The 14,382-nt window shown below is 36.3% G+C and overlaps 1 protein-coding gene across 5 annotated transcripts in view; it reads right to left on the reverse strand.

Moving 5' to 3' along the window:
• stim1b (stromal interaction molecule 1b) overlaps positions 1 to 11,924 on the reverse strand; it is a 43,241-nt gene extending 31,317 nt beyond the window's left edge. The window contains exons 1-2 of one of the 5 annotated variants that reach the window (XM_077233482.1): positions 11,411 to 11,924; positions 9,751 to 9,877 (exon numbers count right to left, since the gene is read on the reverse strand). In XM_077233482.1, coding sequence (XP_077089597.1) covers positions 9,751 to 9,871 — 121 coding nt within the window. In that variant the 5' untranslated portion in view covers positions 9,872 to 9,877; positions 11,411 to 11,924. The remainder of the gene's footprint in view (positions 1 to 9,750; positions 9,878 to 11,410) is intronic. The other 4 variants (XM_077233483.1, XM_077233485.1, XM_077233486.1 and 1 more) reach the window with 4 other exon arrangements.
• Positions 11,925 to 14,382: the final 2,458 nt, after the last annotated feature.

A 14,382-nucleotide genomic window follows, 5' to 3' on the forward strand; every position in this document is an offset into this window, starting at 1 on the left:
CGTTTACTGGTACGCACACACACGCAAGGTCTCTCTCCCTCAGGCGCTGTGCCGAGCGCGCGCGCTACACGGTTTGGAGCAGTCTCTTCTGTCTCGCATGCGCACTCTTGCTTGCGCGCTCTAGATTTCAGGAGTTTGAACTAATTCGCGGGCATCAGGGAGCCGCAATCAATATGCGGGAGACTCCCGGGACTTCCGGGATCTTGGGATGTCTGTATTTTGTCTCGAGCATCAGGTTGCGCAATCAGTTCGCTCGCAACGTAAGTGATGGATTAAAATAGCGCTACCGCAGAAATAGGTTAAATTAAAACGGTGTTTACAAAGCGAAGCACTAAATATAAAGGCAGTTAATAACAGCAGCAGTAAAATATTGTTTTTTAGTCACTGTACTCAGTGGTTTTCAGCGAATGCTTGTGCACTAATGCATAATTTCTCCTGTCCTTTCCTCAAGCCTGTTAGCTTGCTGGGTAACGTTACCTCCATTCCGTTCTCTTTTTATAGCATTTGTCTACTAAGTTTTAATTGTTTTTCAAACGCGATCTACTGCGGCTCTACGTTCACACAATTGTTTTCAGTCTTTCTATATTTATTTAATCAATTTATCCTTATATTATTCTTTTATATATTATATATAATATATATTATATTCTTTATCCTTATATATAATTAATTTTAAATAAAAATTAAATGAATTATATATTTTAGATGTTTTTAGTTTGTTTTTAGTTCAGATATTCACATCTGAACAACATGTCTGTGTAAATTTGTTTTAACAAAAATTGTGTTAAAACATAATATGTTGGATATCATTTTTTTAACAATAATCATGTTTGTCAACTTGCCATCAGCAATTATCATTAAAAACAATGCAAATATTGATATTAGTAAAACTCAATGTGTGGCTTTTGCACTTTTTAAAGTACACTTTTACACATAAATACCCTGATTTACGGTTTTATTTAGTTATAATTAAAAAAAAATCTAATTTAATTTCTATCCGATTAATCGAAAAAATAATCGTCAGATTAATCGATTATCAAAATAATCGTTAGTTGCAGCCCTACTGCAAATTGAGCTTTCTTGTTTGCCTGTTCACCCGCCGTGTATGGAAACTTTATGCACTCATGGGACAAAGCTATTATGCCTTTTAAAACGTCTGGCATTATCCGGCTAAGGGTCGGCTGAGATATGCCTGAGCTGTCAGCCAATTCCCTCTGAAAAGTGCCAGTCGCCAGGAATCCTAGTGTTGTTAGGACTTGAAGTGGGACTGGCACGGCATGGTTCCTCCGAGTGCTCCTCTGTAACGCGGGGGCCAAAAGACCGCAGAGGTCCAACAGGACAGCTCGAGGAAGTCGGAACCGGCTCATGAGCCACTCGTCCTCATTTGCCAGCAAATCTTCTTGCTGTCTGAAGATGCGTTCACTCCGAATCCTTCCATTTGCCACATCTTCTAAGAGCGCAAGATCAGCCATTGTGCGTCATTACGCATTGTGATGGGGCATTTTATTTCCATCCATTTAATTGCATCTGACAAGCTACAGATGTTGGTTATAATCTACTTGGAAATGGGAATTAGTTCAGCGCAAATGTAATTTCTTGCAGCTTTCTGAATGGTTGAGACATAGGCTACGTCATACGTTATTTTATCAAAAATAAAACAAACTAAAGGCATATGCATGAATACCATGATTCCGTAGCTGATGAAGACATTTTTAGTATGAAAACAACTTTCCCCAGAGGACAAATAATACAACTATTTATCTATCTGTCTATAAATCTATCTAGGCTATATATCTCCCTAATTATATATCTATCTGACTGACTATCTAATTGCATCTATATCTGCTCCGCCAGACGGACACATTGGCGAGAATATCAGTTTTGTACATTATTTTTCTGTTTCTGTTTCTGTCATCATTTTCTTTCTGTTTACCATCTTATTTATGAGGATGAATTGTATAACATGCCAATATTATTGCAGAACATATTTGACTTTTCTTTTTGGAAATATTAATTTGCATTTCTGTTTCAGATCGATCAAACGGGTGTTCGTGTAGGCTGTTGATTGTAAGACTTGCTTTGTGAAGTCTTCGTGTTAATTATGAGAGGCAGTATTGCCATTTATTTTACACAACGGTCTACAGTTTCACACACTTTCACGTGTTTCTTCCATCTGCCGACGGTGTCGCCATTTCTCATTTCACCCGTTTTTGTGCGTACGCCTGGGTCAGAGCTTGCGTGAAGGACCGCACATTTTCCCGTCAAGTTTGCTTTTTATAAATACCAATTATTGCGTAGAGAGCGGCGTACGCCTTCTTTTGTGCGTGCGCAACGTTTATAAATGAGGCCCCAGAATTCAGTCTAAATCATCTTTAATCCAACAACAGAAATACATAGGAGAATCTCAGGAGACACTTAACTCTTTCCACACGTAATGCTACTGATCACAGACAAAGAACTGAACCCAACAGGGAGTACTTATACACAGAGACAACAAGGCAACTATAACAAGATGACAGGTAAATCAGGTCAATCATTAACTCATGAGACACTAACGGAGAAAGCTAAACTGAAAGGATATACAGGAAACCAACAAAAACCACAATGAAACTAAACATAACTCAAGTGTGCAAGACTTTCCCGGGTCTGGAAAATGCCAAATCTCAGTGCGCGTAACACACTCTAAATCCACACCATCTCTAATACTGCTTCAGAGTGGTATTTGAGGTTAAGAGTAACCCATCATTCATAATGTTCAGGAACTCGCATGCCCTGAAATCGCATAATGTTGAGGAAAACTTGCCAGTGTAAGTTCAATTAATTAGAATATGACATAATTAGGTAGTAAAATGTAAAGGGCTGCACATTTTATTATTGCATGTTGTGAAATATTGCAAACGCTTTTTTATCACTTAATTAGAAGTACCACAATTAATAAATGCATCTTAGGAACTACTGAGCCTGTATTTAGAAGTTTATTTGAAAGTGGAAAACTACTGAAAATACAAATTTGTAAATAAAGCTCCCTCAAAATTGTATTTGCATTTTTACAACACTACGTTGTGTGTCCCATCGGGTTGCACACTTGGGCCAAATACAGGAAATACGTCATGTATGTTTGAAGACAAGTCATCAAGTCTACAGACCGCAAGTGTGGATATTGGGACAGGCCCTGACTCCATTACGTCATTCGCAGTGCTTCATGGGAGTGGGCGGGTGATAAAGAGTGCTTCTGGCATGATTTGCTTGTTTCAACTCTATGATTAGTGATTTTTTTGTGTGCATTTTCTTTGATTCTAATGAGTAATGTAGTTTTTCACCTAGAATTCGGCTGTTCAATTTAAAAAATTAAGTTGAAATAATGAACGGGATTTTTTATTTTCCGTAACCTGACCGTTGCACTCTATTACACTACAAGGCAGTTGAATGCTTGAATCTGATTGGTTGATGAACATTCTAAGGTGTGCAATTATTTTCAGGGAAAAGCACAGCTAAAGTAGTTCCAGGCAGGTCTTGACCGCATTACAGCTCCATATCAGATATCCTTTACCCAAATGATTTTAAGTTATTTAAAATGTCCTTACAGCTGACAACAGAAAACCCACAGCAACACTGACCAAGCAAGTAAATATTGTAAACAATATGATAAAAACGACCAATTATTTCCATGTGTTTTGCCACAAAATTATGTATATAAAGCATTACCACCTCAGGTGTGCATTATTTTTCAAATAATTCAGGACTCCTCGTCAAATATTCCTTACATAAAATATCAAACTGTTAGCTACGCAACGTGTTAAGGACAGATGCTACTGAAATTATTTGCAGGCAGTTCATTCACTGTATTTTGGAACACAGCTAACACACCGTCTCACTGCAATGCATTGTGGGTAAACTCGCTCATTTTAAGTGCATACAATTGCAAAAAATAAGTTGAATCCTTGTATCTATTATAATTGCACTAAAAGGCAAGTTAAAAGCCTTGCTCAAGAGCACATAAATGCCTGAGACAACAAAGGCCTATTCAAACACAAATGACCTTTTGATGAAAATTGACTTTGAAATGACGCAAACACAGCCACGTATAAGCCATAGAGTGACTTTTAAACTATTTTTAGATGGAGACACAGGACAGCTGCTGAGGTATTGTGGATATTGCTGTGATATGGTGAGTCCTAGTGAGTCCATGACTGTGTTCTTCCAGGCAAGCAGATCTGTTTTAATGCAAAGAAATGTTTAGTAAGATCTACACTGCTATTTTTGTCCCATTTCACAGCCTGCAAAACTGTCTGTACAAAACCACTAAACAAACATGCCACAACCGCGACTCTTCAAAAAACACTTGTCATCACACAACCGTGTATTTGCACTCACTGGGTTTCTGCATTATTTAGACACATGATGACTTTAAGAGAACCATTTAAAAAACGCTGACAACATATACAGTTAAACTTGCTAACTAAACTGAACTCAAGTGGTTATAACTCAACCTGGTACAAGTAATTTATGGGCACAGAAAAATATTTTTTTAATGTAATATGCACAACGGGCAGATATTGCCATTGGTTTAACTGAGAAAAAGGCATCTGACATTAAAAAAACAAGAAGATCTTAGGAATTTCCTCACATATTATCCCTCAATTCCTTGGATGCATTCCCTCCACCCGATTTACTTAAGATATCATCTTTGTTTGTTTGTGTTTATTATCAGTTAGCATTATCACTACTGCTTTCGTGAAGATTTAAAATCTCAACGTGTTAAAAGGAAATGGGTATATACTGTACAAGTATAGTTGTTTCTGCGTTAATGTTTGTCTGACATAGCCGGATACAGATGAGGTTCTGTTCTCATTTCTGTCATCACCAAACTCTTCTGTGGAACACAAAAGGTGAATTTCTGAAGTATTTTCTGTAGCTTATTTTGGGCCAACTTTAAGACACAAGCCTGGCTGTTCGCAGATGTTGCTAAACTCTTTTATTACACCATGTTGTCATGAACCTCGCAAATTTGAGCAAATCCAGAAACTATTTTTTTCTAAGAGGCAAACTACGGTGGCCAAGAGAGCTCAACGCACTGCAATTGAAGAAAACACATGCATATAGAAAAAACACCCGCAAATTAAGAAAACATCTTTATCAGTTTCACAACACACGTGTGCTCCAAATAGCCAACACAAGCAAACAAGTTTCACACAAAAAAAGTTCACAACATAACCAAATAGAGAAACACACGGCTAAAGTTCTCAACACAAGCAAATACAGAAACACACTGCAAGAGTTCTCAACACAAGCAAATACAGAAACACACTGCAAGAGTTCTCAACACAGGCAAAAACAGAAACACACAGCAAATAACACAGACCACAACGGAAATGTTTCCAGGGGACCCCAATAAGTGACGAATCATGCTGGGACGTGCTTACAGCTCAAAAGTCTACTTTATTTTATTTTAATGTATTTATTTTAACTTTTTTTTTGCAAAACATAGATGACATGCTTATGACATACAACTATGTATACAATATAAAAAATGTATTAACAATATGTTCTATGTCATGAGAATACAAATAAGAAAATAACAATGAGCTGAAAACTAAAATTACTAAATGAATTAATTAAAAAGATAGAGAAAACGAACATGAGGGAAAGTTATTAATCTATACATCAGTTACATTGTACAAATGTTGTCATTCCATGTTTAAATTTTCAAAAAGAAAAGTTCCATAAGAAATGTTAGGTAATATCTAAAGTTGAGACACTCACACACAGATATATAACGCATATAACGCATATTTTAAAAGCTTTTTGGTAAAAAATGTATATTTATTTGCAACCCTTATGTTAACAGCATTAATAAGATATTTCTGTCGTAAGAAAAGCTATTCAGCTGATGGACACCGTGCTGCGTTGTATTTATGTATTTATCTACATGTATTTATTATGTCTATGAAGCTCACGAGCCATAAGCACATCCCAGCCGGGTTCGTCACTTATTTGGTTCCCTGGAAACATTTCTGTTGTGATTTGCAGTTATTTGCGTTTCTATACTTGGTCGTTGTGAACTTTTGCAGGGCGTTTCTGTATTTGGTTGTGTTGTGAGTATTTGGATGAAGAGGTTTTCTTAATTTGCGGGTTTTCTTCTATTTTCATGTGTTTTCTTCAGTTGCACGCGTTGAGCGCTCTCAGCCACCGTAGCAAACACTATAACAACCTAACTTCTAAACAAACACAACCGCTTAGTCAATGACATCAAACATCAGTGTACAATTGTGCATTCAGCTATGGAAAGCCAATAGGGTAACAATTCTAGTAAAAAAACTAAAAACTATACTTTACTGTAGTGTAGTTTTAAACTATCCTTGCAATGACAAAAAAAACACACTTTCCCCCCTTATTTTGTTTTATTGCCTGTTTATCAATTTATAATGAAAGTCGAATGGGTTTGGAACAGTAAATAATGACAGAAGTTCAATATTTGGGTGACCTTTCCCTTAAACACCTAAGATATATTTAAGCAAGCTGCTGTTAGTATATGATAAAATACTACCCACAGAAACAATGAAAGTCTTTTAAGACAATCTAGAGTATGTCTTGGTAGGAGAATGAGGAAAACGGAGAGGCCTAGGATCAGGAGAGGAGGGAAAACATGAAACGAGGTGATGTTTGGTCTGCTTCACCGGACCTTTAAAAAGATCTGAGAGGACCGTCAGTGTTTGCAGAGCCTTGAGGATTTATAGAGCCGTTGTAAAAAGATCCTTCAGTATACACGGGTCAGGATCAAACTTACACAATGTACACTTGAGATTTGGATGCATATACAAAGCAGTGAAACAAACGATATTAACTTTCCAATGATAATGCTGAAAATTTTGTAGTTAATGTTGATTTTTAACTCTTGCTTGAGGGTGTCAATGATGGCCTTCTGGACAGCAGTCAGGTCGGCAGTCTTACCCATGATTGCGGTTTTGAGTAATGAAACAGGCTGGGAGTTTTTAAAAGCCTCAGGAATCTTTTGCAGGTGTTTAGAGTTAATTAGTTGATTCAGATGATTAGGTTAATAGCTCGTTTAGAGACCCTTTTCATGATATGCTAATTTTTTGAGATAGGAATTTTGGGTTATCATGAGCTGTATGCCAAAATCATCAGTATTAAAACAATAAAAGACCTGAAATATTTCAGTTGGTGTGCAATGAATCTAAAATATATGAAAGTTTAATTTTTATCATTACATTATGGAAAATAATGAACTTTATCACAATATGCTAATTTTTTGAGAAGGACCTGTATATAAATGTGATTGTTTCAATAGTATAGCCACAATACGTAGACAATAGGTGTGTTAAAACAAGTATACTACTACTACATAGAAATTTCATGTCGGTGCATTACTTGAGCAGACTTTGCTTTTCTGATGAGCATGAGTGGAGCATTATATTTTCGTCCAATTTGATCTTTCAGCCAAAAAAATAATTTTCGGCAACCGAAATTTTGGCGTATCCCTGGTATAATTTTAGTACGAAAAACTGCTTATACCTTTTCTGTGTAAAGTTATTGTAAGGATTTCCACTGAAGGCAGGCTTGTAGAACCCAAGTGCAGTTTATTGATAACATTAACAAAACAAGGCATGAAACATAAAACAAGACCAGGACATGACGCTTACCTACAGAGATTACAGTGAGACAACATTAGACCAAGTCATATGGCAAACATGAGGGCTTAAATACACACAAGACTAATGACTAGACACATGGCAGGATCACATGACTTTCAAGGGATCACATGACAGAAAAGGAAACATGACATGAACAAACCAAAACGTGACAGAGACAAGGCCAAAATCGTGACAGTTATATCCAATTTTGTCCCTGTGAACATAACACATAAACCCTAAAATGGCTGTAAAAATTATTTAAACAGGTTTACAGCTCAACATTTAATGTAGGTGCTTTTATAAAAATTATAAGCTTTACATTATCTGAGTTTCCATCCAAACATGAAGTGAATCTTTTCAAACCAAACAAATGTGAATTATGTGCGTTTTCATAAAGTTGTTCGAGCGGATGACAGTGGTATTGGTAACCTAGTAACCAACAGTAAATAAAACACCATCAGCGGAAACAGCCGATTAGTCACGTGGGTTTAATGTTCGCTACATCAGAATTTGTTCGGCAGATGCATTTTCATCTTCCATTATTTGCATTAACTCTTTTTCGCACAAGTCAAAAACCACCTTAAGTGAGCGTAAAAACTTTTTTGCGAATTAAATGCCGAAATTTGGCGTTTCCATCTCTCGTTTCTGATGTGATACTTCAAAATGCGCTTAAAAACAGGGAGATGGAATCATAGCTAATTATGCTTTCAAATCCTCCAAAAAAATTGTCCCATTCCCTTCCATTGTGTGATTCATTGTAACTTCTGGTAATCAACATTATGCAATAAACATGGTGGACAGAGCATAACTTGTATTAAACCTGGAATATCAAATATAAAGTTTAATTTTGCATTCCAATGAAACAATCTCCATAGTGGTCCACTTCACAGTTCTCAACCTCAAAGGGAGATAACACTGAAAATCTAATTATTCCCAACATTTCCTATAAAAGGAGAAATGTTTCGAGGAATGCATTCCACCAGGCACTGAGATCCTTCTGTAAAACGGTTGGATAAAGTCAACAAAGCCCTCGACCTGACATGTACAATTCAGAGCCTTTTCCAGATGCATACAAAGAGTTTCACCTGGTATATGTAGAGATGACCATTTTGAATGAACCCCAGTCAGGCAGAGGGCCTGGGAAAATGGATGGATGACCTCAGCCTGATTATGGCATTTATCCAAGTGACTCACGGTTAACTAATAACTAATCGATCAGGCTAGACTGAGTAAGAGTTTGGAAGAATTTATTAATGAAAGCGTCACCTTCATAAGTCTCATGATGATAAGATAATTTCCAAAGAATACTGTTGAATATATAAGAGTGTTCCTTTTTCTAATCTTTTCACCAGGTCTGCATTTTATTAATTTGAGTTTTGTGTGGATTATAACCATGGTGAATATGCGTCACAGAATGAGCGTCAGTCTGTTAAGTGGAAACTGAACATTAGTGTCAAAGCACAAGAGGAGACTTTGATGGACATCAAAACTTGCGAGGTTGTCGTACACCAGCAGTCTTGCCTCATGGGAGGCCTTTATGTCACTCTGTGCATTTGCTAAACTAAACCTGACAAATATTTCGGTCATGTCAGTTCTTTCAGTTCTTGGTCAACAAATGTAAGTGCAGCATTTGGATTGTGAAAGATAGGTTTGACATCATCTCCAATGAGGCTCTGATTAAACAAGGGAAGCACTTTATCTTTTCTAGCAGCACACGTAAGAACAGGGGATATCATGCACCCTTTCTCAGAGTGGGACATCTTCAGGTGATGATACACAGGGCAACTTTTTGAGCAATGTTTCTGGGCAATGTTGCCGTCGACGGGCAACCAGATGAGACTCAGGGTCCACGACCGATCTAAATTATCCAGATAGAAATTTATTGCCCATTCTCAATTGGAAAGTGCCCAAGGAACAATCGCTCGGCAAGATTGCCCAGCAACATTGCTTAAAAAGTTGCCCTGTGTATCATCACCTTTATTACTCTACAACAAACACTATGTTATTGGTATTGCGTAACACGTTAAATGCACATTATACGGACACATAAAACATGGGAAATAACGCTGAGTGATTCAACTGAATGGTGATTTCCTACCGGATAATCCATTTGGAGACTGCAGGTGGTCTGTCAGGCTGTGCTGATCTGCTGTACTCTTCCATAAGAAACCAAGCCATGCAATGTACAAACAGTGTCTGGAAAATCTCAATAGATCCATGCTAAACTTTAAACAGAGAGAGAGAGAGAGAGAGAGAGAGAGAGAGAGAGAGAGAGAGAGAGAGAGAGAGAGAGCATTTATAAGAACAGTAATCTACCGTTCAGGAATACATTATGAAATATTCTGACATAAAAATGAATGTTGGGTATTATAGCAAGTCGGTTTTAACATTTGTTCCTTTCACATTTCTTTTTTTAGGTTACTAGTATTTATTTTAATAGCTAGGTTATTTCACTAGTAATTATTAAGTTCCAGACAGTTCTTATTCAAATAGTGACTCAATTAGTCACAAACATTACTCTTTAGCTACTAATTACTGTCCCTTTAGTGACACGTACGCCTAACTATTCTACTGAATCTATGGTAATTGTAATTTTTATGTGTTTCAGATATCAGCTAGTCACTTCCAATTAGTATGTATTTCAAAAAGTAAGTTACCTGGTTGCTTTAACATTTTTCATTGAAATTAAAAATTTGAGTTAATTCAACTAAGGAGATTGGTTTACCAAATACAAACTCAAATGATTATGTTATCTGAACCACATTAAGTTGATTTGACAAAAGATAAAAAGTTGTAATAACAAATCATGAAAATAATTTGTATGCATGTCCCAGTTATTACTGGTAAAATTTCTGAATAATTATCATTTAATTACTAAGTAATAATAATTAACTATACTTACTATAGGGTTAGGAAGGGTCAGGATTAGGTCATGGTTTAGGGTTAGTTGCATGTAATTATGCACAATTTATAGTAATTACTAAAGTAACAACATGCAACATGTGTAACAAGTATGCTGTAAAATAAAGTGTTCACAAAACATTTTTTTGTTGCAATATATACTATTCTTATAGTTGTCAAATGTAATGACAATAGTAACAAATACACTCTAATAAATTTGTACAATTTGATACTAGTACCTATTTGAATATTTACAAGTAACAAGGAATAGGCTACATAGGCCTACTTATACCAGTAAACTGGAAGTGGAATAACTACCAATAATTGTAATACATTCTTTCAATAGAGAATAAAATATTGCCACTATAGTCGTCTAATGACATAGTTTAATGAAAAGCCACTAGTGAAACTGAAAAAAAGATAGTAGTAAGTGCTGGATTGTATCAGTAATTTTTAAAAAATGAGTACAAGTAACATAATCATATAAACTTGTTTGTTTAAACGTATGCTGCCATATGGCTAGAGTTATATTTGGAGCTACTGTAGGAAAAAGCCTCCAATAGCTGCACGCTTCAGTTATAGTGAAGCGTGGCATGTCACGTTAGATTTTATATATTTAGATAGCTTTTGACAAAGGCTCCACAAATTCATACTATAAAAAAATAGCGGCCAATGTGCCTCCTTGTGAATGATACGATCAAGTTCCGCCTTTGTGTAGCTATTTTGCCGATTGACTCATATCAGATGGCATATGAAATAAGCAAAAGTAACACACACGCTATTTCAAAGTTGTCTTCATGTTGCAAATGCACCCTACTTACACTCATCGTGTTATTGTTTTAAAAATATCAGATTACCTGTCAAAAGCCGAAGGTTGGAAACTGCAGGAGTCGCTTAATTGTGACAATTCAGATGTAATAGTTTCGTTTGGTCTGACTGAGATCCATTAGGTAACCGATATTTGTAGGATGTTGTTTTAACTCAGACGAGAAAATGTTGTCGGTTTAATGGTCCAATAAGTTTAAACAACACTTCAACGATGTTAGAGATTAATTTTCCACATCTTCCCCTCATGGTCTGCACCATAACATGCTGCTCCCTCTCAATAAAATAGTGTCAAAAAATATTTGTCCATCACTCCAATATCCGCTTCGAACAAAACGTCCAAAATGAAGAAAGAATTGTCCTCCAAATATATGACACAAAAGTGTGTCCCGGATATATAAAACAAATTTCGAGGTTTCAAAGTCCTATTTTCTGAGTTGTCCAAATCCACTCGGTTTTAGGAATCCGTTTGGTGTTGCTTTTGGAGGATGTTTAATGGTAGTGCAAATAGTTTCTTGGGATGGTCGGGTTTTGAGGTTTGGTCTCAAAAAGCAGAAAGACACAGCCATCTAGTGGTGTGATTCTCAACCATACAGCTAAAAATGAAGAAAGCACTCCCCGTTTTCTTGTATGTTTACCAATCCTATCTATCTATGAGATTCCATAGAATTTATTAAAGGCTATTAAAGGATATCACTGTAACTCATCCTCATGTCTTCCAACCTGTATGACTGACTTTTTTTGTGTTTGTAGCACAAAAGAAGACATTTTTCATAGCCTACAATTCAATTAATTTTCCATACAACGATAAAGTCAATGTTCCAAAAAAATATTCAAAGGCAAATTAAAGTGCTTTTTGTTCTTTTTGGAACTTCACTGTTAAAAATAAAGGTTCCATACGGTTATTTGATACTAAAGAAGATAGGCCTACTATATTTTCCCTGAGAACCTTAAAGTCAACTGTTCTTAAAATAACCCTTTTTTTCTCTCTGTGTAAAAAACATTTTTTTTAATCTAAAGAACTCTTTTCCACTATAGGCCTATAGAATTTGTGGAATGAAAAGGTTCCATTGACGTTAAAGGTTCTTCATGGAACCATGGGTGCCAATACATTTTTAAAGAGTGTTGCGTTACAGTCTCCATCCACTTTGATAGTATTCAAAACTTATATTTTTGTTCTCCACAAAAGAAGAAAGTCATACGGGTTTCTAACGACTTAATCTATTAAAATAAATAAAATAATAATAAATCAAACCAGAAATGTTCATTTTGGTTAAACTATTCCATTACATTAGTAGCCTAACAAAAATTTTTGCATAACACCCACGACTCTGTGTATGATTCAAGTCGATAGGCTATTCTCACGACTCCTCCTTGGGTCAGGTAGTTTCAACATGAGTCTGAGGTTGTGTGATGATACGGGATTTCCCTGTGATGCCTATGCACGATCAACGGAGCTGACAGTGCACGCGAACGAACTGCTTGATTATAGTGGGAGCGCGCGCGCGTGCAGTCACAGTGTAGACAGACTGTTACGCCCTCTTAAACACTGTCATAGCCACATTTACTTCGGTAAACTTCCTCAAATATGCCGTTAAGCCATTAACTTCCTCTCTAAGGGGTGAACACAACTCACGTCCAACAGACCTCAGCAACTAACTTCCTCAGCAGCGGGATTACGGTCCTCAAAGCATCTGATATGTTTGGTAAGACATATTTATTTAATAGTCATTAGTCCTGTGATAGCCTACATAGCGTAGCTTGTTAGACGACATCTTTATGTTTCAATTTCTGATTTCATTTATTAAAGAGAAATTACGCAGAGATTTATAATTCCGACCGTGTGATATTTTGCTAAATATCCTGTTCTCGCTTTCGACCGCGGCTCCATGATTAAGCAGTGGCTTGAGTGTTTTAAATCAGAGAGCAGGAATAGGGGCCGCCACTCCCATACAGTACCGTTTTATATGAATAATTATCAATTAAAATAAACGCTCATTAATATTAAAACTCGAGGTTCTTAGTTAATTTATAATGACGCCAAAGATAACATGCAGTGATGAGTTCATTTCATGGCACTTTTGAACACTTTGAATTAAATAAATGGTGAGTTGAAATTAGACTGTATAAAACAAGGTTAAAACTCTGAAAACACATAAAACAGAGTAGAAATGGCTAATTACTGTGACAACTTGGATGGAAACAAAGTTAAATAACAATGTTTTTAGTGTAGGCTACACTATATCAACTTTTATGAAAGACTTAGCCTATGTCAAAATTTGGTTGTGCATTTTGAAACAATATAGAGAATGAATGGGAAATTATGCAAATTTGGAGAAAAAAAGGCAGTTGGGTTTTCCAGAGGGAATGAGGAACTGAGAAACATCCTCATTTTAAGCAATCCAAAAGAGCCATGCAGAAGTTGGGATATTTATCTTTTTCAGAACCATATAACAGCTTGTATTGGAGAAGTCATATTGTGTTATTCGCATTTTTTACTAACCAACCACAGTCTATTTTCTAGTTTGTAAAGATAATAGGCCATCTGTGAGAGGATCGTCCACACTCATTCGTCAACCTACACCCAGTTGTAGGCCGTTATTGTTGACTTCTTAAATTGAAAGTACCGTTACCAAACAGCTGAATATCTTGAATGACACAAGGGGCTCACTTTCCTGTGGTGAGTCACTGGAAAGACAGTGACTTGCTGTGTCACAAGTTGTGGTTCCCATGATCATTTATTTTTTCTTATTTTCACATATTTAAGTGTGCAAATATAGAGGACTAAGTGAGCAATTACAGCCCATCTCACACTAACACTTTCAGGTTTAACTGAACTGAGGCTTATGATGAATGTTTCTAAATTCTAGATTTAGTATAGTGTGTGAAGGATGGATAAATGTAACTGACCACTTCTAGTTTTGATTCCCTTCTGCATACTTTGCAATCTAGTGCAAGTTCTCCTTTTGCTGCCAAAACTAGTAGCCATTAGGATTGCACTCTG

The sequence above is a fragment of the Siphateles boraxobius genome, unplaced genomic scaffold, assembly GCF_051911475.1.
Source record: "Siphateles boraxobius isolate OS27281-9 unplaced genomic scaffold, OSU_SipBor_1 18, whole genome shotgun sequence".
Taxonomy (NCBI): Eukaryota; Metazoa; Chordata; class Actinopteri; order Cypriniformes; family Leuciscidae; genus Siphateles; species Siphateles boraxobius.